This window comes from Pithys albifrons, chromosome 5 (genome assembly GCF_047495875.1).
Source record: "Pithys albifrons albifrons isolate INPA30051 chromosome 5, PitAlb_v1, whole genome shotgun sequence".
NCBI lineage: Eukaryota > Metazoa > Chordata > Aves > Passeriformes > Thamnophilidae > Pithys > Pithys albifrons.
In genome coordinates this window covers 26,722,921-26,748,824 of record NC_092462.1, presented here as the reverse complement: position 1 = coordinate 26,748,824, position 25,904 = coordinate 26,722,921, and the positions used below count along the sequence as shown (strand labels likewise).

The following is a 25,904-nucleotide window of genomic DNA, read 5'->3' as shown; positions in this document are numbered from 1 at the left end:
AGAGGGGTAAATATTTTTCCCAAATTCTTATTTGGTTTTGGAGCATATTAATTGCTTCCATAAAGTAGAATGTTTTAATTGCGTTCAAGGCTTCAGTACTTATTGTATGTTCTTAGACCAGGGTGCCAGAAGTATACAAGTATTTTTGAGCAAAATAGCTTTGTATTTGCACAGTCTGCCTATTGGCTGCTCATAGGTGCAGTTCGCATTGATGAGTGCAGAAAATTCCTCTAGAGTGGTACTATGTCCTTGTTATTTTAGTAAACAGAGATAATTAAGAGGTTAAGCAACGCTAGTTATTTTTTCTCCTTCATTTCATATGTACTTCAATGTTCAATGCAAAATAAAAGGCATGAAATCTGTAGCAACAAAACCAATTCAGAGCTGTAACTTTTTTCTGCTTCAGTAGTTTGACACAGAAAGAATGCAGTTCTTCTGAGGAAAAATGAAGCAATCTACATTCAAAAATCTCTAGTTCTTTTTATTGTAAAGTTTGAAAGCAGCCTTTCATTCTACTTTGTCTTCCTGTTCACCATTCTTTTTAATAGATGCTTAATTCATTGCCCCTTTAATTTCTGTAGTATCATTTTTGTTGACGGCAGTGAATATTTATCAATGAACTACACTTTTATTATTAAATCTTATCAATTAATGTCATGACTTACAATAAATACTTCCATCTACTGATAGCACACTCATTTTTGTCTATTCCATGCCTACCATGCCACCTATTAACTTTTCTGTCCCTTGTGACAATCGCTCAACTACTGAATTAATTCTGATACAGAAATGCAGTTAATTATTTTTAAATTCCACCACCAGCATGTTCACATATGTAGACACCCTTGTGAAGACACATACACACATATGTATGTGTATATTTCTATTGGAGTGGGGATAAATAATTTTTTTTTCTGCATAGTAGTCTGTTACAGGATGGAGTGGGACTCCAAGTGTCTACTCTCAATGCTGCAAAATAAAGAGAAGGAAGAAGTAGGGGGAGGCTCCATGAAGGCAAAGGAGTGCAGAACAGCCTACACAAGGTGCTGGAGAATGAGGTGTTGATCTTGGTTGTACTATAACTTTTAGCAGGGAGTGTTAAGGTAGGACAAGGACTACTGGTTTTGAACTAAAAGAGGGTAGATTCACACTAAATAGGAGGAAGAAATTTGTTGCAATGAGGGTGGTGAAACACTGTCACACATTGCCCAGAGGGTGGTGGATGCCCGATCCCTGGAAACACTCCAGCTCAGGTTGGACAGGGGTCTGAGCAAGCTGATCTAATAGAAGATGTTCCTCCTCTTTGTAGAAGGTGGGGAGGTGGTCTAGATGACCTTTAAACCTTCCATCCCAAACTACCTGATGATTCTAAGATGGCATGTGATGTTTTTTCAAGTCTCAGGTGAACATGTAATGAGACAGGGATCTGCTGGAGGATTGGTGGAAGACTAGGAAGCCTGAACCAGTCTGTATCAAAAACATGTCTCATTTTTGGAATGTTTTATATAACACTGGTATTCTGTTGTACTGTCATTAAAAACATTCTTAAAAATCATAGATTGACTGCTATGGAAATAACAAATGTAACAATAAGAGTAAAAAAAGCTCCTAGTTCTGTCTGTTTTGTGGATTTTGATTATGTAGAGCAAACATGAGTTGTTACCAGAAATCATTTTCTTATCTTTAATAATGTGTCTTTTTGTCCTATCAGCATATGGTTGGTCTTACTGGCATGTACAGCAGCTACTTGATTCACAGAAACTTAACAGATTTATATCATAGTATTTGCTTAAATTAATTTGTGGAAATAGTAAAGCCAATCCTTGTTTCTTCATGCTAAGGCAATGCGTACATAGTTACACACTCTCCCTACCACAGAATCTTTATAGGACTATTTGTGTTGAGTTCTGTAGATTTTCAAAGAAAAACATTATCTTCGTCTGTAGAAAAGGGGTTGGGAGAAAGGGTGAGGAGATGACAATCTTAGTGATTAATCAAAGAGGAAAGTATGTCAGAGAAAGGAGGAGGAGACCTCCTCTAGCAGGTTCTTGCTTTGGACATTGATCCTTATGCTTCTTCCTGGGTACTGAATCAGTCAGTTAGCAGTGACCCTTTTGCAGCTTGTGAGGTGATCTCATGATTTTTGTGAGCAACACTAAAAAAGCACCCCATCCTGATCTCAGCAAGAGCATTGCATTAGAAATGAATGTCTAAATTACAGACTAAATGCTTTTGTGACACATTTTGGGTAGATTGTGTTCTCCTGCCTGCCGTTTATGAAATTGCCTGATTTATATATTGGTATAAATCACTGACTTCTGAATACAGTTGTATAGATTTACAGCAGGAGTCACTTAAAATTCTGTGAATTGTTGTGAATGTTAACTGAGCTGTTTGTCTAGATTGCTATATCTATCAGTTTTATGTTTCTCAGATTAGATCATTTACATTATGTTTTTTTAGTCAGTCACCATTATTGTGTTATTAAAATATTCAGGTTTCCTTTACTCTGCTGTAGGATATTTTTAACAAAACCTTTAGAATGTAAAGGGAGCAAATGAAAGATTGGTAAGAGTCTTCTGAGTGGTGGTTGTCTTTTTTCTTTAAAGTTTTCACCATAAATCAGTCATATCGCAGGGGGAGAATACAACATGTAAAAAGGAAGGGACTTCAGCAGTAGAAGCTGTTCAGATTCACTGGAAATTCTTGTGAGCACTTGTAAAATTGATGCAAGGTGAAATGTTGGCATTGTAAATGAGCGTATGTAAATGCTGGCTGAGAACATGGCCAAGCTCAGCAGATGCCAAACCCACATTGCTCAGTAGCTCAGGGCTTGCATAGTGGGCGCAAGACTGAAATGAGCGTGGAACTTTGAAATGGTTATGAAACACAACTGTGCTTTATAGTGTGCTGCATAACCTCTTAGGATTCAGCATATCTGATCCTAATATTTTGCAGCAATTACAGGTTAGGCTGGGGACTGTTGTTCAGACAGGTTCTTGTAATTGGTGGAAGTCCCGAGTCCAATTTCAAAGAAGAAATTTGACTTTTGTATCTGATTATTTTGTTATGTGCTGAAGCCACTGTTTACCCTCAAAATAATTGAATGAACTTAGGCAATAAGTGGCATGCCATTTAGTTGTGCAAGTATAATTAAGTTGGCAAATTGACTTCCTTCTTGTCTTTGTCCAGATGACATTGAACGATCTGGTTTGCTTTTCTGCTCATCTCTGCAAGGCTGCTGTTCCCTTTTGCTGCCAGTCATACTTTTATTGTGGATGCTGTAACTGCTAGTAAGGATGAATGTCTTGTATGCACTTTGATCCCAAAGAAAATGAAGACTGAATCTTGTAAACTCCATTCAGTTCTCTAGCTGCCAGGTTGCCTTAGCCTGTGGTTGTCGTGGTTGAAATGTAGGAAAGCAGTGACTGTCTCTGAAACATTACTTGTATCTTCTGTAGTAGTTCTGTCTGATGGGAGCTGCTGAGTTTGACATCTGAGGATGATCTCACTGGGACCTAGGACTGTCACTGTCCAGCTGATTTTGATTGTTTGGTTGACTGTCACCAGCTTGTGCTGGACACTGACAGGTCCTTTTTACAGTGTCATCATATGGACTGTCTAACAGTCACAAAAAATCTGGATTCCCCTGTCCTGACTGGAGCTTTTTACAGAACCGACAACACTGCTGTTTCTTTGAACCCATTACTGAGAATCCCGTATTATTTTCAGTTCTACTATATCAGTATACAATGCTGGGAGCCTTTTGGGTGAGTTTACAGTAGAACTAGCTGTATTATGGTTAAAGGAAGATCTGTAGCAAGAGGAATGTGGAAAGAATATATCTAAAAGAGAATTTTCATAACTATGAATGTAAAACCAATATAAGTCAAGTACTGGCTTTTTAAGAGGTACTCTGAATGTAACTATAAAGGTGGCAATGGCCTCAGGGGTGAAATACAAAATTAACATGTTTCAGGGGATGAATTATAAAATTCCAGCTGTAGGAAAAAGTCATGCTGATTACACACAGCTAACCCTAAGGGAATATTGTCCAAATAAAGACTGCAGGGATCAGTCTCATGTTTTCCAGTACTGTGTTCTCTTGCCCTTCTGTTGTTTGACATATACTACTGTAAAATTTCATCAGAGAATGGAAATGGGATTTTGATAGCCAAAAAAAAAGGTTCACCTGTCAGTAATCCTGAATGTGGCTGTTGAATGAATTTGAACCTGATTTCAGCTTTGTTTTGGCTGGCAGGTGACTGAAGGCCTTTCAGTCTGCTTTAGAATACCTTGTTTTAAAAACAGTAGTATTTGTCGCCTAATTATAAATGCAGATTTTGCATGTGTTTGAGATTTACAAGGCCTTGCTTATGTGAAACAGGCTACAAACTCTCCTTGGAAATGTATAGTAGTCTGGAGTAGATAATTACACTTTGAGAAAAGAGCCTGTGTTTCCAGTGAAAACACTGTAAAGTTATTTCAGAAATGCTCTGACCTCAGAAGTTTCATATAACTCACACAAAATGCTTTCACATTTGTTCAGCAGCAAGTGGCTTGATCTCTGCCATCTCATAAACGAAAGCACAGAAGTCTCCCTGGGAAAAAAGCAGCATGTCTATGCTGTGGCCTACAGTACTAGTGTTATTTTGCTCACTGTTCTGTGTGTCTATACCCTTAAACAGAAGAAACCTTGCCCTTCTTTAAACAAATCTGTCTCCTAATCACACCCCACCCCCGCAAACCCAACTTCCCTCCGATTTTTCTTTTTCCCTGCCTCTGCTCAGTGTACACACACTAATAAATTCTGCAGTAAAAGCCTTGGGAGAATTTTTCATCACAAATGGAAAGAAGATGTTGAAGATGGGAATTTTCTGTTTAAAGATGCAAACCGATGGAGGACAATTGAAACAATGGGGGAAAAGCCAGAGATGGGTGAACAAGTCACTAAAGTATTGCATTAATTTGCTTCAGAAGAAACCCCACTGGTTCTCTTCACTTGCATGCAGAAAAGTTATTTTTGTTTGCAATTGTTTGTTTGTTTTTCAAGACTCTTGTGGAAAACAAAAGAATTGCAAATACAAGAAAAGTGATTTCACACCATTTCACACCAGAAATGCTCTTGTGGCCTTTTGAAAAGCTGTTTTTAACTCCTGGTACATGAAAATTGTCAGATATTTATTAATACTTTTTATGGGAAAACTGTGTGCTGGAAGGATGACTTGATAGAAGGAAGGGCATGTGGCACTCAGGGAGAGCAAACACCAAGCAATGAAAGACAAACTGGAATTCTAAATATGATGTGGACAGGTAGTTTCCAAAAAACTCTGCACAGTAAAAGGACAACGAAATTTTGTTGAGAGATATGATTCAGTCCTATTAAAAAGAATGTTTGGGTGTGGATTGTACTTTCAGGCGACTATTAATAGAGGAAAATATGGAGGGGCCACTTCTGCAGCTGGAGATGGCTGAGCATTTTGCCAGCAGTTGTATGAGGGAGACAGTCTAGTAGCCTCACAGGTCTGCTGGCTCAACCCCTCATGTGAGCACAGTCTGACTCGTTTCTGTTCCACTAAGCCAGATTAATTAAGGCAGCTGATGTGATCTCTGCCATCTTAGTTTCTACCAACAGGCAGAACTGTAGCAAGCACGCCTCAGGAAGTTCTGAGCCAAAGCCGACCAGAAGCAGGGCCACCTCTGGGCATTAGAGTGGCATTGAGCATCTCAATGAAGGCAGCAGCAACTCCCACAAGTCAACATCCATCTACAGTCTCACTCATGTAATGTTATCTATAATTTCATGCCTAAGGCCCAAGAAACAGGATTCTGACTGTAGCAGATAGGGGTCATGCTATTTGCAGTTTGCAGCCAATAAGATATTCAGACCCAGTAATGGCTTGATAATTCAAGGAGATGGAACACATGAGCGCAGCCCTTTGCTTGCGCTCAATCTGCACTGTGAAAAAAGCAATAATAGCCAGCATTGCCTGATTTTAATTCTTCCATCATGCAGTTACTGTGGTATTGGTGGTATGAGTTAGCAAATTTGTACGTTCGATGGTATGTATGTTTAAAGCAGACCTGCTGAAAATTTGCTGTAATATATCAAAGTACATATATGTGGATTCTGCAGCTAAAAGTAGATAGTGCTGCATGTTGTTTTCAGTATGTATTTTTGTGAATATGTGAACTGGAGAGGGGTTACAGGGGGCTAAAGTATAAGAAAAAATAGTTGGAGAGACCTTAAAGGTGAAGCAAGGTTGTATCTATTAATTAAATTGTTCTGTTTAATTTGTCTTTAAAGAGGTTAAGTACTTGCAGGGCAACACAAAGTGCGCAGGGGTCATAGTTAATTGAGCAGATAGTTTCCACTCACTTAGCAGCAAGCACTGTCCTTCCTGAAAGAGACTGGGGATGTCAGGAGGCAGGCTTGTTTCTACGTCCTCTGAAGCAGACAGAAGATGGCAGGCTGTGGAAGGGGAGGCATATGCTTTAACTCCTTGAAAGATTTAGCAGCAGATGCTCTTCTCTGGCATGCATCAGAAGCCCTTAAAACTAAGCAGAAAATTGACTACAATAACGATTCTCAAAGACTTGCCTGTGGTTGATCACATCTTTAATACACAGCAGACTGACCTCCCTTCTCCTGCATTTATGTGAACCACATGAGTTTTTACTAGTGTTGTTGGTGACCTTTTCTTGTTCTGCATGCATACACGCATACACACACACACACTTACACACTCTGTGTTATAACAGTGGACCCTGCTACCTTGCATGCCTCCTTCTCTGTTTCCAGCTGGTTTCATGTGTATCTCAGGTCCTTCTTTGTAATGAAACACCTGAATATCTTTCAGAAAGCTGGAGGTAGATTCTGTACATTGTAAGCAGCCACATCTTTGCAGACTGATAGCATTTTTATTCATAAGAGACTGCCCTGAAAACCTAGTGTTTTAGAAACCTGCTAGTAGCTTTCTGGAAGGTGCTTAATAAAAATGGAACAGGAAAGAACCTCAGTGTTTTGTGATCCTGTCACCTTACTGTTTGTTGGATGGTAAGTAACAAGTGATAATTCTGCAAAATTGTATTATCCAAGAGCTCATTTTGCCTAAAACAGTGGGCTTGAGTCTAAACATTAACTTCAGGATTGCCAAAGAAAGGAATGAAAACCCTACTTGTAGATTTCCTAATCTATTTTGATTTGGCAATCTAAGATAAGGAGGGTGCCAAAATACATGACAGATTTATATGTCTCTGAATTTACTAGCAGTCCTGCAAAGAAGTTTTATAGTCTTAGAAAATTTTCTTATCTGATTGGAGATAAGCTATTGTCCCTAACTAAAATCAATAGAAATTTTGCCATTTCAGGCATAGTTTTGCTTGTCCAAGTAGTCTGAGTCAATGCATGGGGTTAGCAAACTGTTTGCCTAGTGCTTATTATTAGTACAGTGAAGAAGCCATCTCTGGAATAGCCCTGGCATTTGGAGTGAAAAATTATAAGGAAATACATTGTTGGGAAGAAACTGCAAGTTGGCACAGAGCTATTTCTTGTTATGCCCCAGGATTTTATCAGTAACTCATCTTTGCTTTTGTTTCTTTCAGGGCCCTCCTGGTCCGAAAGGTGAGAAGGTGAGTTGATATATGTGTGGTTCTTACAAGGTGAATGGAAAGCCTTCCAAGCATGAACTGAAGAGACCGTTTGTATTGATGCAGTGTAATGTTAGATTATGTAAGAGAGCTGGGTAGCACACAGATGTTGTGTTAAACCTATCATCTCATCTTTCCACTTTGCAGGGAGATCAAGGTGATCAGGGCCCTCGGGTAAGCATCTTAAAAAAAATGTTACACTTCCCCTCCGCTGAATAGGCAATTGGTCTTTAGTGCAAAACTAAATTAAATACACTGTCTGAGCTAATGATGCTTATTAGCTGCATTTACCCTGCATGTTGAAGTAAGTGTCTGCAGGACAGTAATACTGAACATGACTAGATAGCGTCTGGGAAGATTTGAGTAATGCAATAGTAATGCACTAAAATACACAATTTCTATTATGGGTGAAGCAGGTGTCTTTGGGATCTTGCTCTGCTGTGTAAAAGCTGGCTTTCTAACCAAGCTCTTTAGTTTCCCCAGCAATGTGCTCACGCCATGCATGGGCTTCCACTATGCAGAGGGCCAATGGGTTTCTGATAAATGTCCTTCTAAATTTCATGTAAAATGTAGCTACTATTTAGGGAATTATAAACAAATACAATGTATGCATGTATTGGCTCTTTTTCCTGACATGTATGTATTTAATATTTTCTATAATAACAATATTGTCACCTTGTAATTATATCCAGAGAGTTAGAACATGGTTTAGCTTAGGAAATGTAAAGATTCTTCTAATTTCTAAATATCATGTGTGTTTTAACAGAAAAATGGAGAATTAGAGGGGTGAAAGTTAAGATAGATTGGCTGTGCTACTTCCCTCTTTTTTACATCTGTGCTTCATTAGAAAATGCTTGGTTACATTGCTCGGATGATATAGTGGCTCTCTTCGGTTACATGTTTATCATTTTTTCATGACAGTCTGTTCCATGGATTATTTTTTTTCTGTTAACTATGTTAAATATTTTGAATGTACAACTTTATTTTGTTCTACTGTTTTGTTTCATATAATTTGATATAATTGAATTTTACTTTTTTTAGTCAACAGTATTATCTGAAGTCACAACATGGTTTAACAGCTGATTTTGATGTTGGTGCTACCAGTGTTAACTAGCAGGGTGTCCTGTTATGCTTGGTGATACAACTGCACTTCATAAAGACAGTGGCCTGAAACTGAACAACTTTAAATATGATTTCAGTTGAAACTCAATAAGAAGAATTGGCAAACTATTTAAAGAAACAAAGAAAGGAGAGGGTAACAGTGTGAAGAGCATGCTATGCTTTTTTCTCAGCTAATTAATACATGGACTAAAGGTTCTCAATAATGTAAAAATTTCCTTACAACTTCTAAGAAAATTTACTATCTCTGAGAGGCCATGCCTGGCTACATATTTTGGCTGGTTCTGAGCTACAGAACTTCGTGGGGAATGTGAGGAGAGGGCAGGGGAGGAGAGTGGAGCAGTGCCTGTGGCTTTGGAGAGTATGCTGCATTCAGATGGCATAAGTCAGAGTGTGTACTGTTCTGCTTGCACTAAGTGGCCTTATCTTCAGAAGAACTTGTGTTTTTACATTCACATTCACAACTGTGACGTTAGATTCAAAAAACAGGAGAGGAAATTTTATGGAGGTATTCGAGGGGGATGCAGTAACAAACATGGAAGAGCAATGTTGGAAACACTATTACATAGCTGAAGATAAGAATATGGAATTATGAGTGTTGGAGAAGTTTGCAAGAAGAGACCCAGGGGTTTGAACACATGAAAACAAATGAAGGGGTATCAATACAAGGGAATAACAATGCAGAAATCTTGGCAAAATGCTGGGGAGATGTAAGAACTAGGAAGTGGTTAAGCAAGTGTGGTTTTCAATCCCTGGACTGGAAGTGTTAAAAAAACGAATTAGAAGATGCAGGTTTTTTTAGAGTTATGTTGTAGGTGGAACCTGCAAGGACTGCAGTGGAATATCTGCTACACAGAGTGTGTTGTGTCCACTTTGCCAAGATACACCCCCTGTACTGGAAGGCACTGGAGTCCCTACTGAATCATACAAATCATAGTTATGGCTACTTTGTGGATTTAGTAACTCAGGTGCAGATAAAAGGAAGAAAATATCCAACTTAAGGAATTCATATATAAGGGCATCAGAAAGCTGTATCTGCAGCAACAGCTGAGACTGAATTCTGTATCTGATTACAGAAACAGAATTCAATACCATTAGCAGTGGAGAGGAGGAGGTGGTGAATAGCATCCTCTGGGCTAGCTGAAACTTCCCCAATTCTTTAGGCAATGCATGTTGTAGTAATGGACCTGCTTTTTAAGTATATAGGTCTAACTTGGGTAATTTGACCAGTGTTGTTGGTTTTCCCTTTGCCTATTATGAATGTGTGCTACACCAGCATCTCCTTTTTTGACTTGTGTAATTCACAAGTAGTAAGTACTGTGAAGCCTCTGACTTTTTTTTATGTTTCATGGTACATTGGTTACCTCCTCTGATGACTGTCTTCAGGGTAACGTGCTCAGCTTGCCAGGGAATTTACAATATAATTAATGGAAATTTTTTGTGTAAGCCAATCATGCACCAAATGAAACTAAACCCATTTAAACCCAGTTAGTTACCTTTGCAGAGGGTTTGATCACTGCCCATGCAGGATGAATGTGTTTGGGGTAATACCATACAGTATTATTTTCAAGAAATAATGTACCTAAAAGTAACTGAGGCATGGCATTAACGCTTGGATTTGGCAAGTTAGCAGACAGATTGGATATAGTATCTGAAAGTGGTGAACATTGTAAATCTAATTCATCTTTTGCAGATAAGCTGCCTGAAGTTTCTTTGAGTTTAAATTTTTATGTATTGGTTTGAAACAAGCATTTAGCTTAGCAAAGATCTTTATTGTTTCAAGTAATTTTTATGACTGAAATTCCAATATGACCCTTATTCTTTAGAAAATCTGCTTTCTTTCTATTAGGCATTTTCATCAATAAGAGAACTCAAAATAAAATGTAAAGACTGTCCATGTAAAGATGAGATCTTAAAATTTTAAAATTCTGATGAAATGAAAGAAAAAAATGTGTGAAAACATTTTTTGAGAAGCAGAGATGTTTGTTGTTTTTTATTTTTTTGTTCCACACAAGTTTTCACCTTGGGTCCTAAGATTCTTGAAGTATCCTTCTTTCTGAATAATTTAAAAACTGTAAAAATAGTAATCAGATACCTCCAAAGTTCTTGTTCACAGTTACTGGATATGCAGAATATATACTGAACTGCTTTGAAGTTTAGGTTTTCTTGAGAATATCTTCAATGAATTTATACACTAAGAACTTAACCCTGCAAATACTGCCTAGAGGTCTGGCACTTTTTGTAATCATGTGTCTGAGGTTTTGGTTTTGGTTCATTGGTTTTTGTTTTTTGTTGTTTTGGGGTTTTTTTTACGAATCTGAGAAGTTTTCTTAAGCATTCAGAAGTAATCTGTGGATCAGTCTCCATCATACAGAGATGGCATAAGGACTCTAGTTCATAATGCCATGTGGCTTAATCTACTTATGCCCATACTGCCGGTAGAAATAGGAGACAAAACAACATTCCAGATACTGAAATTCATACCCTGAGTGTGAATTTGAGCAGAATGTTAGTAGAGCTTTTAGTCATATGAGACCACAGATAAGGTAGTGATGGATGCATTGAATTTAATTTGAAAAACCTTCTTTTTTAAATCTTTTGATGTATTTTTATATCACATCTCTAATTACTCTAAAGTTCTGGTTGATTAAACATTTAGGTCAAATGCAGAACTAAACCAGCTTTCCTCAATACCAGTGTAAGTAATGGTAATGTTAGTATATCTTTTGAATGTTCTTTTTTTTGCAGAGGGCATGGCTTCATGAAATGTCCATGGAGATTTGCTTTACTGTACTGAGCCATGACAAAATTAAAAATGATAGGGTTTAGCCTGTGGACTGTTAGAATAAATGCTGATGTCAGGCTACTGCTCAGTTGCAGTTGCTCCACTCTACTCGAATTTAAAAAGAAAAGCCTTTGAAGATTTCATAATGGGAGGACTGCAAAGAATGTATTAATCCATGTAGAGATTGTACCTTGCTAATGGAATTTGGTCATAAGAGGTGAACATTTGGGAATGGAACTAGTACTGAGTGTCTTATTGGATGCTGAGGGGTACATTATAATTAGGGATGATTAAAAGGCTGAGGTACTTAATGCCTTCTTTGCCTCAGTCTTCAACAGAAAGACTGATTGTCCTCAGGGCAGCCAGCCCAGCTCCCTGAGCTGGTAGACAGGGATAGGCAGCTGAATAGCCCCACCTGTAATCCAGGTGGAAGTAGTTAGACCTGCTGTGCCACTTACGCACTCACAAGTCCATGAGGCCAATTGGATTTGTCTGAGGGTACTGAAGGAGCTGGCAGAGGAGCCAGTCTCCATCATTCATTATCCATCCTGGCGAACCATAGAGGTCCCAGATGACTGCATGTTATCCATGTGACACCCAGCTACAAGAATGGTCAGAAGGAGGATCTGGGGAACTACAGGCCTATCAGCCTGATCTCAGTGCTGGGAAAAGTTATGTAACAAATCATCTTGAGTGCCATCATGCAGCACGTACAGGACAACAAGGGGATCAGGCCCAGCCAGAATGGGTTTAGGAAAGGCAGGTCCTGCTTGGCCAACTTGTTCTCCTTTTATGGCCAGGTGACGCACCTAGTGGATAACAGAAAGTCTGTGGATGTGTTTACCTGGACTTCAGTAAAGGCTTTGATACCGTCTCCCACAGCATCCTCTTGGAGAAGCTGGCAGCCCATGGCTCGGACAGCACAATTGTCTTTGGGTTAAAAACTGGCTGGATGGCTGGGCCCAGAGAGTGGTGGTGAATGGAATTAGATCCAGCTGGAAGCCGGTCACTAATGGGTTTTCCCAGGATTCGGTGTCAGGGCCAGTCCTGGTTAGTATCTTTATTGATGATTTGGACAAGGGGATTGTATGCACCCTCGTAAGTCCGCTGACAACACCAAGTTGGGCAGGAGAATTGATCTGCTGGAGGGAGGGAAGGCTATGCACAGAGATATGGACAGGCTGGATTGGTGGGATGAGGTCAACAGTTTGAGATTCAACAAGGCGAAACTCTTGAGTCCTGCACTTGGGTCACCACGATCGTATGTAGTACTACAGGGTTGGGGAAGAGTGGCTGTAAAGCTGCCTGATGGAAAAGGACCTGGGAGTGCTGGCCAGCAGTGGCTGAACATGAGCCTGACCATGTGCCCAGGTGGCCAACAAGGCCAAGGTCATGCTGGCTTGGATCAAAAATAGTGTAGCCAACAGGAGCAGTGCACTGATCGTTCTCCTGTACTCGCAAATGGTGAGGTCAGACATCAGATCCTGTGGTCAGGTTTGGGCCCCTCACTGCAAGAAAGACATTGAAGTAATGGAGTGTGTCCAAAGTAGGGCAATGGAGCTGGTGAAGGGTCTAGAGGGTAAGATGTGAAGAGCAGTGGAGGTAGCTGGGGTTGTTCAGTCTGGAGTAGAGGAGGCTCAGGGGAGACCTTACCACCCTCTACAACTACCTGAAAGGAGGTTGTTACCAGATGAGAGTTGGTCTCTTCTCCCAGGCAGCTAATGGTAGGACAAGAGGACATAACCTTAAGCTGTACCAGGGGAGGTTCAAGTTGGACATCAGGAAGAATTTTTTCATGGAAAGGATGGTTAAGCATTGGAATGGGCTGCTTAGGTAGGTGGTTGAGTCACCATCCCTGGAGATGTTTAAGGAAAGACTGGACATGGCACTTAGTGCTGCGATTTAGTTGATGTGGTGGTGTTCAGTCAAAGGTTAGATTCAATGATCTTGGGGGTCTCTACTAACTTTACTGTTTCTGTGATTATTAGTCTTTTCTCATCCTTCTGTAAATGACATAATAAATATCTTCTTTAGTTCAGATACATGAGAGATTCTTACTTATCAGGGCTAGAAATCATTAGCAAGCAGCTGCTTTTAAATTGGTTTTGGCCTAGGTGAAATGAGAAACCACCCAGAAGCCATACTTAATTATATCCATAAAATTATTTTCTCATTTTGTTATGTTTACATAAATTTTCCTATTAGCTGGGTTGGCATAAAACTGTTAATATCTCTGAAGTATCTTCAGCAGGAAAGATGAAGTTCTAGAAAAGAAAGGAACTCAGAAGTTTATTTTATTGTGTTAACCTTTATTGACTTGAAGATTAAAAACATTCCTTGGGTTCTGTTAAAGCAGTTAGATTTGGATAGGGATATAATGTTCTTTTCTATTTAACCCTTTTCCTTTCTGTGTTTATTTTTAATATATTTTCTACTTATCTGCTGTCCAGTAGAGAGAAATCATTGTTTTACAAGTTCTGTTCTTCTGTGCTGGCAAACTATTTGTAAATTATCTGATGTCAAAAGAAATACTTCTGGAAGCAGTCTCTTTACTGGAATAACTAAATGCAAATGTGTGTATATAAATAGATATAAGCTGTCTTTTAAAACTGAAGTATTGCTTCATTTGTTACATTATAGATGTAACTGTTATAAACTGTCCCATATTAAAGGAAGATGAAGGATATCCAAGCAATAAATTTTGACCTGATTTTTTAAGACAATTTTTAAAAGTCTGGTTTTAATGTGTGTGTTATTATTACTATTAGTTAAGAAGTTTCTAAGAAATAATAAATATTTTGAGCCTTTTCCTGTGCCTACTCACAACGCGTGGAAAACCTGTGTTGATGGCATTAGGATCAGTGCTTCCATCAAAAATTAGAAAATATTAGTTACTGAGTGATGAATAAACCACGACCATTAACTTTTCATGTCTTTTAAAGCCATCCTGTTTTGTACTATGTAGGTATTTTGGTTGATTTTTGAGAGGGGTGGTGGGGTGGAGGTGTTTGGTATTTTTTTTAAGAACGGAACAGGTTTGCTTCACAAAATAGATAGTAGTATACAGATTACTCTGATTTCCTGCCTTCACCAAAAACAAAATTATTTTTGAAGGCATTGCTAACTGTAACAAATGTGGATAAATCAGTGATTTAATAGGAAGGTTTGTTCCCAGAACAGTGCATGCTGATAATTTTTATCCTCATTCAACATCTTGTCAAAGTGAAAATGTGTAGTACTAGAGTCAAAGCATTATGTTAATTAAACACAATTTTGCATAATTTAAACATATTACCAGAATTTCTTCTGCCCTTGATGATGTTTGATTTTATCATAATAAAGTTTCTCTTAATTTCTTCTGTAAATACTTTTTATGAATTTTATCTGCCTTAATAGAGGGACTATGTAGCTTTTATTAGCAGAAATCAGTGTTGTCCCCAGCTTTTTTTTTTTCTGCTTTAATATGCTTTGGCGTAATTTATATGACTATAGTGTAAAAAGCTGCAGCAGAGTTGGTGATATAGTGATAGTATTCCCTCAAATGATATTTTTATGTATGTATAAAAGCATATTTTCTGGTTTACTGTGTGTTACTTCAAACACATAGCACACACAGAGTGCTGCTTTTGATGTCGTACTTCACCAATATGACTGCCCTCATAGTTGTTTCTTCTGTTATTAATAGTCCTGTGTAAATCACATGATAGTTCAAGTAATCACTGTTTCAAAGGGTACTTTTAGTGAGACACAATAAGGAAGTTTAAAAAAGTGTTCATAATTCCTTCTGTTAACCCACCTTTCACCAAAGCAGCATCACTGAAAGAACAGCTGGACATCTGGTTTAATGCAAATCTAAATTCTGAGACTTAGTTTCCTTATCTGCCAGAAGGCAGCAGGGATATTTTACCTATTTCATTCCTGGGACTAATTATCTGTTACACTTCACTAGGATTGGGCTGTTGTGGCTCTCCTGTTTTCCATTAAGCTGAAAGTAGGGTAACAAATTGGAGCAAGGTAACTTGGAGCTCTGTTACTAGGAGAGGATAGGAAAGAACTCAGATGGCACTGTCTGCCAACTTTGTCTAAAGCATTGGGACACTCCGACTTAAGACATGTCTCTTTTCAGAGGTCACAGGAGTGTCCTTTTGGCTGTGAATTACTCTTCAGGGCCAAGCTATGCCTTTGATATTCAGCTCCTGAGGTACTCTTGGGGAATGCAGAACAACTGTGACACTCCAGAGAGAGTGCCACATACCTGCTTCCAAGACGAGGATGTTGTCATTCCTGTCTTAAGAGCTAGGCAGTATGTGTCTTCACCTGCTACTGGTTGGTTTGCATCTTGCCCCTTTTTAGTAATGCCAGAGGAATGGTGAGGAAGGAAGTCTCTGTACATCCTGTTCCTCTTTCTACAGCGCTGTCCTGTGATTGAGAATGCATCATGTAGTTGCTTTATCTCAAACTGCAGCTGTCACGCTGAAGTGCTGCAACACTGTACAATTGAGTTAAACCAATTTGATCAAAGCCAACTCTTAGAAAATTTCACCCAGTCCCAATAAACATCATAGAAGAAGCTTTAACCACTTACCTGCATCACATAACTGCGGCACATATAAAATTTGAAGAGAAACATAACACAGGACAGAAGGTTTTTAATTTGAGAACCAACTTGGTTACGGGGTGGACCAACCCATCCTGCAGTTACTGAGTGCCTCCCACTACTTTAAGAATAGTGGGTTTGCCTTCAGGTAAGATATTTTATGTAGGTCAGATGGTAATCATTCATCAGAACTCACAATTGAGTTGTGTGGAAAAGATATTTGCTTCACTGAAAATTCATCTAATAACAGGACCAAAGAAGAGAAGTGTTGGCTTTTTCTGATTTTATTCATTTTGAGTGCAGTGTCAGGTAGAGTTCACTGTGAATACAGAGGTCATTATAGAAAATAATGCTTTTATAGTGATCTGTTTATGCTTGATCTTAAACAATATATTTTCATTATTTTAATGCAAAGTCTGAATCATTACATAACTTACTCAAATCAAAACTCTGTGCAGAATGTTTGCTTAAGTGAGAAGAAATTCCTGGATCCTCATCTTGTTGTGGCACACTGGTTTTGTTAGCAGATTTGCTGATGGAGAAAGTAGCAGTTATGATAAAAGAGATTATATTAAAGAGCTCCCACTGAGAGTCCATGGCACTGTACAGGGTTATACCAAACACTGTATTCCCCAGGGCAGGTACAATAATTAGCTGCAGGACTGGCACTCAGTCTGAGGGATTAATTAGAACTGGAGGTGGTGTTGGGGGGAGGCAAGGCAGCCATAAAGAGTGTCAGGATCACTCTGGCTTGAAGCCTGTGTGATTTGATGTGAAATAGCAGCAGCTGGCTGTAACCTTAGGAAGTGCAAGAGAACAGCAGGTGGTAATTCCTGTCTCATTTACCATATCTTCACGGGAACACGCAAGCTTGTATAGCTTGGGTTTATTGGCAGGTCAGAAGGAAAATCCTAAGGAGGACTGTGACATTTACTATACTAAGCAAATGCAATAGTCAAAATGGAGTGTATGCAGCGTAGTGTAAAACCAGTAACACTGTTGCTTAATGTTATTATACTTGCTGTATGACAAGGTTATGATGATCTTTTAATATTGACCTCATATGGACCAATGGACAAAGCTGAATGTTCTGTGAAAAATCCAGAACAGCTAGTGAGAATTACATCCTTGAAGGCTGTGATGAATGTAGCAGGAGAACTGTTTGGTCTAAGTGAAAAATCAGACAGAGGAAATGATATGATGCTCCAGCATCCTTCAGTTCTCTCAGTAGCTATTGTGTGTGGGCAAGTAGGCCTTACCTACACTTTCAGGTCAGAAAGCAGAACACTGTGTAATGTGGTGGCTGTTAGCCTCCACCAAGTGTCATGTTTTCCTTGGCATTTGGGCAAAAATTGCAGTGAGGTATGCAACAAATGTGCTAATTTAGAAATTGTAACCAGCTAGCATTGCTGTGTGAGCTTGACTAGCTGTCAGCAGAGGAATTTAGTAGACCAGTGGTTACTGTTGATGACTGTAGTGTTTTGTATTCTGCTAGGGCCTCCCAGGGTGTAGAACAAGAGCCCTTCCTATGCACAGTTCAAGAATCAAACCAAATAAAGAGAAAATTGAGTAACTTTGAATCCGTTGTTGAGAACAGTTTTAGACAAAGAAAAAATAAAACAGATCTAGGGGATATTTGTGGCTATATTTATAGCAGAGTGACAGGAAAGGAAGAGAACTCATTTTGTGGAAAGGATAGCTCTTTTTATGCTTTTTTAGAAGCTCATTGTGTGCCAACATTATCTTTCATGGATGCCAGAAGATGCAATGCCTTCTAAAGCCTCCCATGCATGCAAAAACTGTTGGAGCCATTGTAGTTTCATTGCTGGGTTCCATTTAATAGTCCCATGTTTTTAGCTCTCTCTAAAGATGCATGTTACGTACAGGGGGTGATCCAGGTCCAAGCTGGGATTGCATGTGTCTGACTGTTAGGTCTAAGATTATGACCACTTTGAGCAAAGGAAAGAAAGGTTTCTCCTACTTGGGAACAAGCAAAAAGAAGTAACTACGCTGCAGATGGAAGAATGGGTTTGTCCCTGTTTCTCATGTATTCTTTAAATAGGAAAAAACCTGCAGTACTAATAGCTAATATTAACTTGCCTGTGTGGTGTTGGAAAGAATTGAGAATGCTGGGCCTGGACTGTGATTTTGTGTACAGCTACACAAAACTTTCCAAAGTCTTTCATTTTTTCTCAAAGGAAAACAATCTTTCATGACAAACCAATATATTTTATGATTCAGCTCCATTCTTAATTAATTTCCAGTTCTGCTTCCTGTTCAAGATGAAATAAAACTAATTTGAGTTTTGAGTTTCCAATTCTTAAAATGTCAAATTGCAGATATGCTGATGTAGAGGTGACTGAAAATTACTGTGCTATAATCCTAAAGGCTGTTGAGTAAAAATGAAATAGTTTAAAATTTTTTTGTTTATTCATTTTTTAATAAATTAATTTTATTACTTGCTACTCAGATTTTACTTCTTTTGTAGGTTTCTTGTTTGTACTTATTTCCATTACAAGGATATTATAGTTTTATCTAGAAGAGAAATGGACCATGTGCACAGCAGGGCTAATGAGTCACAGATGTAAACATTCTGGCACATTACTGTCTAATAACTTATCTTCTATCCCATAATAAGATAAATGCAAATTTGATACATCTGTTTCCTAAATGATGTATCATTCTAGTTTTAGCAGTGTCTCAGGAGTGAGTTTCTTTATGTGTTAGTAGTTTTAGCCTTTTTTGGTTTTGTTTTCTGTTTATATGTTTCTAGAGAGATTTCAGGTCACTAAGCAGTGCAGTTAGCCACACCACAGTTCATCCAAATGAAGTGGGAAGTCTGGTAAAACTGCCACTGGCTTTATGGAACCCACTTACAAGGTCTCAGCTCCCTCATCTCATGGATATGTATCAGGAATAAAGATGCTAAATGCAACTCAAAAATGCAAGTGAAGGACATACATGCACCAGGAAGTTACTCTGCCTCTTTTTGTGAGAACTGGTGCAGTCTTTGTGATCTGGAGGATCTCTGGTGTAATTGCATGTGGAGGTGAACAGAGCAAATATTTGCTGCACTAAAAGAACCCTCTATAGCTGAGAGGCTTGGCAGGCTTCCCTGGTCTGGTGCTGCTCTCCACCAGGCCAGCTGGGCTGCCAAGAGCTCGTGCATTGTGGCAACATGGGCTGCACCAGCAGAGCCTTCACATAGGACCTCTTGGAAGGCCTGTTGTCCAGTAGCAAGAGCCAGACACAGCCTTCCCTTTCTGGAGCCAGCTCTACCTGGTCTGTGAACATGCAGGCATGCAGAGGGCTTAGAGTTGCCTAGCTATATTTTATTCTGTCTTCCTCAGCCTGAAGTCTCTCTGCTATTTAACCAGCCACTGCTTCAGAAAGTGTGCTATGCTAAAGGCAAGGAGAGGGCTTAGGGATTTCCTTCTTCTTAGGAGTTCACAGCTCAACTGCGTAAGGCTTCAGCTTTACCAGAACATTTATTTCACACCCTACAAGGCAGCATAAGAAAGGTGTGAAACAGAGAAAAATTTACCCCCTTGTATTGTGACAACGAACCACAGTTGCCACACTCGGCCATTTTTGTACCTGCACAGTACAAGTTGTACACTTACTGGTAGAGTAGAATATGAGAGACCATACATGGCATACAGTGCTTGAGGGGAAAATACTTGCCCTGGATGTGAAAATACTACCATGTATGTCTTGAAAACTTTGACCATGGCCATTATGAACTAGCCAAGATCTAGCAGTAGGTTTTTGTTCAGTTTTATAGTTGTGTATGTGCTACCAGTTCATGTTCTGAATGTCATATGTTAAACAGAATCAGAAGAGCAGGATGTTAATTATGCAAAGCACTTCAAAGTATACCATCACTGCTGTCAAGTTCTGCAGCAGTCCAGAGTCATAGCTTTCTACGTAGCTCTCTTGAAGTGTTGTAGTACTTTTTAATTGAAAATGCCTCAATCATCTGCTGGCTGATAGTCTTAACAATTGCCGAAAGATCATAACAATTTATTGTACTTGAAAGACACCTCCGTGAGATTGCTCCTTCTAAAATCTCTTTATATTCTTGTTGTAAAGTAGTGCAGTGTAGTGCAAACCTAACTCTGTTTCCCATATGACAGAGGGCATTTCCTGTCAGTAGGCAATGTATGGTGTACTAAACATAGTGTTTGTTCTGTTTGTCTGTTAGTAAATTGTCTCTGTGATGTTTGATGTTTGTGTTGTGCTGTTTTCGTACCATGTTGTGCTGTGTCCCTAGGGTCTGCCAGGCTTTCCCACAGTCGCTGCTCTACACAGTAATCAGATCCTCACCGTCAAGGTTTGTGGCTGACATGTACCTGTTCAGTCAGGTCTCTCTGTATCAGCATAAAAGTGCACATGAAAAATTGTTTTTAACATAGAATACCAATGGTGGACTTAAGTCAACCCCTCACCACCTTTGCATTGATATAAGTACTCCTGATGCAGAGCAGGAAATCAAATCTATAACTGTGTATAGTGTTGCCCTTGGAAATGGCCACATTCTCCATGATCTTGGTCTCTATTTCATTTTCAGAAGAATTTTTTCTGTTGTGTTGCTTCCCTGAGGCATAAATGAGTGTGGAAAATGTCAGTGAACTCTATACTGTTTACATGTAGAGTCAGCCATTTGTGTTAGATACTAGAAGTTTAATGTGTACATCCATATTTTTTTGAAGTGCATTTGCAAATTAAGCAGAAAGCAATCTCGTCAAGCTGGAACTTGTTAAGATGATACTATTCTTCATGGCACAATATGCTGGTTAGAAAATCTGACTGAAAGTTGAACTGGTGCTTTGTCTCTAGAAGCTTTGCTGAAAGGGCAACATATAAAATACCGACTTTTAGAGCCCAGGTAACGAAAAACTAATACACATGAAGAATTCTCACACAAAATCTGGGGAGAAAAAATTTATATAGTCAATTAATTGTATATGATTTATTCATAAAGCAGAGTGTCCTGTACATTAGAGGCAATTTTTTCCAAAATAAAATGCACAGTTTCTTTCAGGCTGAAGCACCAGTTTCTGTTATTTTAACTATTACAAATCTAATGAATATGTCTTTATTTCTTTCTCGGGCCTTCTGATGTCTATTCTTCAATTCTCTCATCTTTGATCTTCAACTTTTGACCTCACCTGCCTGATCAGATGGTGTTTCCTAAAATCAATCATGGGTTTCTCTCTGCTGATCAGCAGCTCATTAAACGCCGCCTCATTAAGGTAGTGCTTTATCTCACTGGAGCCTGGTTCTTCTTTGCCTTCAATTTACTCTTTGCTGTACCTTCTTGTCATATGCCTTCTTATAGCAGGTTGTTCATATGAAAATGTTTTGGAATGGAGCAAGTGCTAATGATATTAAGAGTTAAAAGGCTGTGGGTGACTTTCCTAAGTGATCCACTTTTAAGATGCCAACAGCTTTTTTCAGTGGTTTGCAATGATGTACTGAAAAAAACTAAAGCACCATTTTGGGGTGTCTTTTTTTAAAGGGAAAGGTAATATGTTTTGATAACTCTTTTGAAAATTGGCTTTTACAAATTAATAGGTAAAAATTAAGAGAGTTAGCTATCTGTCATTATAAAATAGCCTCCCAAACCAGATGGAAAATGATGCATAATTTCATGGAAAAGCAGTTATTTTCAATGATCATTTTAAAAATCTGTCCCATATCTCATTCATGGGCTTGGAAAATTGCTGTGCAAACTGTATATTCTTAGATGTGACTTTCCTTTTTTGCCTCAGCCTTTTTGTGATTATGCAAATCATGAAGCAAACAGCTGCTTATTGAAAACAGTTCCTTGCTGAGGAGAACTGGATAAGTAAAATTTTGCAAGACTACCCCAAATTTTGCCATATGTGCTGTGGTAGGAAAAGCAGTTTAGAATCTGAACCTTCTGCTTTGTGACTGATTGCACCAGACAGATACAAACTGCTGCTCTTCAAGACAAAGTGCTATCTCTGCCATAAGCAATGAAGAAGCCACTGTGCAGCTCATGGCAACTTTTTCCAGCTTGTCTTGCACTCCTTCTGAGTATGTTGATGTCATTTTCTGTGGTTGATGCCTCTAAAGCAAATTTGTCATGAGTTTTTTGTTGGTTTAGGGGGATCAAGGACAAGCGGGACCCCCTGGACCTCCAGGGCCACCAGGACCCAGAGGGCCACCAGGAGATACTGGCAAAGATGGTCCTCGTGGAATGCCTGGGTTAACGGTGAGTTAGTCTGTTGCTGTCTTGATGTCTGAGTTTCTCTTAAGTGTATGCCAGCTTTGTTCCAAAGAAGTTTTCTGAGGTAAGAGTGGCAAGTAACACATGTGGAAGCTGAACCACAGGCAGATTTCATGGTGTACCTGAAGTCCCACACACAGGGAGCAAGTTCATAGCTGGGCAAGAAGTAACACCAAGTTTCCTTGCCTCCCACCCTTGATCGTTTCCCAACACATTCTAAGGTTTCTCAGTTGCTCAATGATGTTTAATAGCTGTGTGAGCAGAGTCTGCCCCTCTCTACGAGTAGTAAATGTTTCTATTGAAACTTCAAGATAAAGCTGAATTTGAAACACCATAGCATGAACGAACTTGACATCTCACTTCCTAATGGTTTAACCTCAAAAATCATGGGATAAAGTAATAAACTGCTAAATGCTGCCTAATGTATGATGAAGTTTGGAGTTAGATTCTGCCATAACAAGTAGAACAGTTCTTTGGCTCATCCCTCCTATTTCATTAGAACAAGCAGCAGAATCCAGTAGATCATGTATTGTTTGTTTTAGTCACAGGATTAGTTCCATGCTTTCTAAACAGATGCATAAAAACGTTACTTTCTTTTTTTTTAGCAAAGTATAGATTTGGTTTCATATCTTGTAACCTCCTTAATTTTTATTCTTTTGAAAGAAATATCTCTCTTTTCATATGAATGCCACTGTGTTATTAGTGTGGAAGTGGAGTCAGAGACAGCAGGGAGATCTGACAAATGAGATGGCACATGTACAGATGCACACACTCCCCAACACCCTTGATAAGTAAAGATCATGGCTGAGAAGACACAGGGGGAAATAGCAAGGTGATGACCAGCACCAGAAAGAGAAACTGATGTTTTAAAGAAGTGCAGCTCGATACATCAGGCCAGGACAGGAAGGCAAAGAAAATAAATTATCTACAGTCCTGTTCTGACCCTCTTTGAGGATTAACTGTCTAATACAGCATGATGATAGTAGTAAGATTCTGCTAAAATTTCCTGTGAAAATGCAGCAAGTCTTGCCAGTTGAGACCTGGAGTACTCTAAGACTGCTACTGCTCTTGTTGTTTTGGTTTGTTTTCTTACCACCACTGCCCTCATAAGTTCTAGCTAAAGGTTATGAAATGACGTTGCTCTCATTGTGATGCTTTACTTTGACAACCTCCTCATTTCATGTTAGTCCTGTGGCACATCAGGCTTTTGGCCTCTTCTGGGCCTCCCTTGTGTTCTTTTAATGTGGTAAAATTGACTGTGATCAGGAGAATTGCTGCTGGTTTCATCCAGTAATAGCAAGACTGAAACCAGAATCCATTTCTGACTGCAGCAGAATTTTAATAATTCACATACAAGAGTCTAGCAGAATCAGCTGGTGTTGCTGGTTACAGCATGACTGCATGTTGCTTGGGGTTTTTTGCTTTTTAGCAGAGGGATCATTAGTGTTTCTCATAACAGGAAAGTCATGCATTTTATGCAATGAAGTCGTTCCATTTCATAATATTTCTGTAGTGATTTTGACTTTAGATGCCAAGAGAGAGTTTCTTTTTATAGTTTTTAAGCTGTAGCTATCTTAAGCCCTGTAGCATTGTGAAAATTGAGTTTATCATACTGCTTTAGAATCAGATACAAACAAGCACATGGGTGGAAACCATCCAGTTTGCATATTGGCCTTTGCTATCCCCCATTGCCAAACACTTGCTGTGCATCTTGAGAAAGTCAGGCAGATGAGGTAGCAAGATAGAGGGAGCAACTCCAGGAGCCATTATTGCTTCTCTTCTACAGTGTCACAGGGTTGAGGAGCAGCCTTTGTGTCCACACATCTCTATTTGTGTCATCACCACCTTGCAGCCCAGAAGTGTGCATCCTATTATAGGTACCTACAGTTTCCAGAGATGAGAATATGTTGGTTTCTTGCACAGGTAATTTTTAGAGCCAAAGAGGTAGAAGTGTTTGGTCTTTGGCCCTATTGCCAGCACAGAGAGCACCCTGAAAGGGTTGTGCAGACTTCTCCTAAGGCTTTCTTTAGACATCAACAGAGGAACCTATTGGAACCAGAACACACTTGATTTCCTGGCAGTGACAGCTAGGATAGGTGCCTTCTCTTTGCATCACACAGACACCAGCATTTGAAACTTTAACACTTCCAGAAGGAAGTAAGAGGAGAGCAAGGGTCTTTTTGCTAACAAGAAATCAATATAATATGATACAAATGCTTGAAATTATTTCAGCATTATTTCCCAACATGTATGGGGATATCTTGATGCTCACTTCAGCTGTGTGATTGCCGTATACATAAATTAGCAAGGCTTCCGAGTGAGCTGAAAAGTCCAACAAGCTTGGGGTATGAGCTGTCAGAAACCTGTGGCTACATGACTTCTTTCTTATGGCTATCTTGGTGTGTTTGCAGATGCTGTATGTTTGCTTCTGAATGCAATGCACACACACCCAGAGAAGTAATTCTGATTCTTCTCAGTCGCCAAGAACAATGAAATAAGAACAGTTCTCATCAATTTTATGACAGGTTTTCTTTTATGAAAAAGCTGCTAAAGAAGACTCTGCAGCTGTGCTGATACAATAGCACATGGACTGCCCTGTGCTCTGTTGGGTTTTCAAGGGAGTGATCTATAAACTAGGCCACTAAAATGACAGGAGCTCCATTTGTTTGGGGGGTGGGTATTTTTAGCCCATATTGTATGACTGAAATGTTTTACCGTCTCTGCAGACAGATTTATGTGTTCATATGGGAAGAAAGGGGAGAAGATAGGCTGTAACTTTCTGTATAGTTGTGCCCACAGAAAGAGAATACATTGGAAAAATGATGGGTTACCATTTTGAAAGCCAATCCAGGTATTTAACAGCTGAGTAATGTTGCATGGCTTCAAAATACCAGTATTCATGGTTTTATGGAACATGGTAATTGAATTGGTAAGTTATGCCTGCTGAATGAGATGATGAAACAGAGAAGTAATCTTGGAATATATAAACTGTGGGATTCGGCACATACATGAAAATAACATTTCTCTGTGTCCTTTAGCACTATGAAATGGAATATTATGTTTAGAACCAAGGGACAAAGTCAGAACACCAATATTTAATTCTTGATTTGAGAACTATACCACTACATCATTGTGAAATAGTACTTTGCTTGTTAAGATGTCTGCAATTTGGCCTACTAGATTAAAAAGCAAAAAAGTAATGTATTTAGTGTGCATTCAGCTAACATGCCTGTTTAAGAATGAAATTTTTAAGATACTTTATTATTAATTAGAAAATGGGATTTAAGACATGTTGCTGAAATTATTCACTCCTTTTTTTTTATTCTAAGGGTGAGCCAGGAAAACCAGGAGAACAAGGGTTGATGGTAAGTACTCTTCCAGTTTGCTAAGAAAGTGTAATGGTTATGTGACATATAGCTTTTAAAATGTGAAATTCCAAAACACTTTATAGCCATGTGTTTCCTAACCTTCCTTTGTCACAGGCTGTTTGAAGCCTC

General features: G+C 39.0%; 1 protein-coding gene across 1 annotated transcript in view; it reads left to right on the top strand.

Moving 5' to 3' along the window:
• Window positions 1-25,904, top strand: part of COL25A1 (collagen type XXV alpha 1 chain) — a 322,294-nt gene that overhangs the window by 207,602 nt on the left and 88,788 nt on the right. Inside the window, exons 8-12 of the mRNA XM_071555983.1 lie at window positions 7,606-7,632; window positions 7,798-7,824; window positions 21,335-21,406; window positions 22,285-22,392; window positions 25,737-25,772. Of these exons, the coding sequence (XP_071412084.1) occupies window positions 7,606-7,632; window positions 7,798-7,824; window positions 21,335-21,406; window positions 22,285-22,392; window positions 25,737-25,772 (270 nt within the window). The remainder of the gene's footprint in view (window positions 1-7,605; window positions 7,633-7,797; window positions 7,825-21,334; window positions 21,407-22,284; window positions 22,393-25,736; window positions 25,773-25,904) is intronic.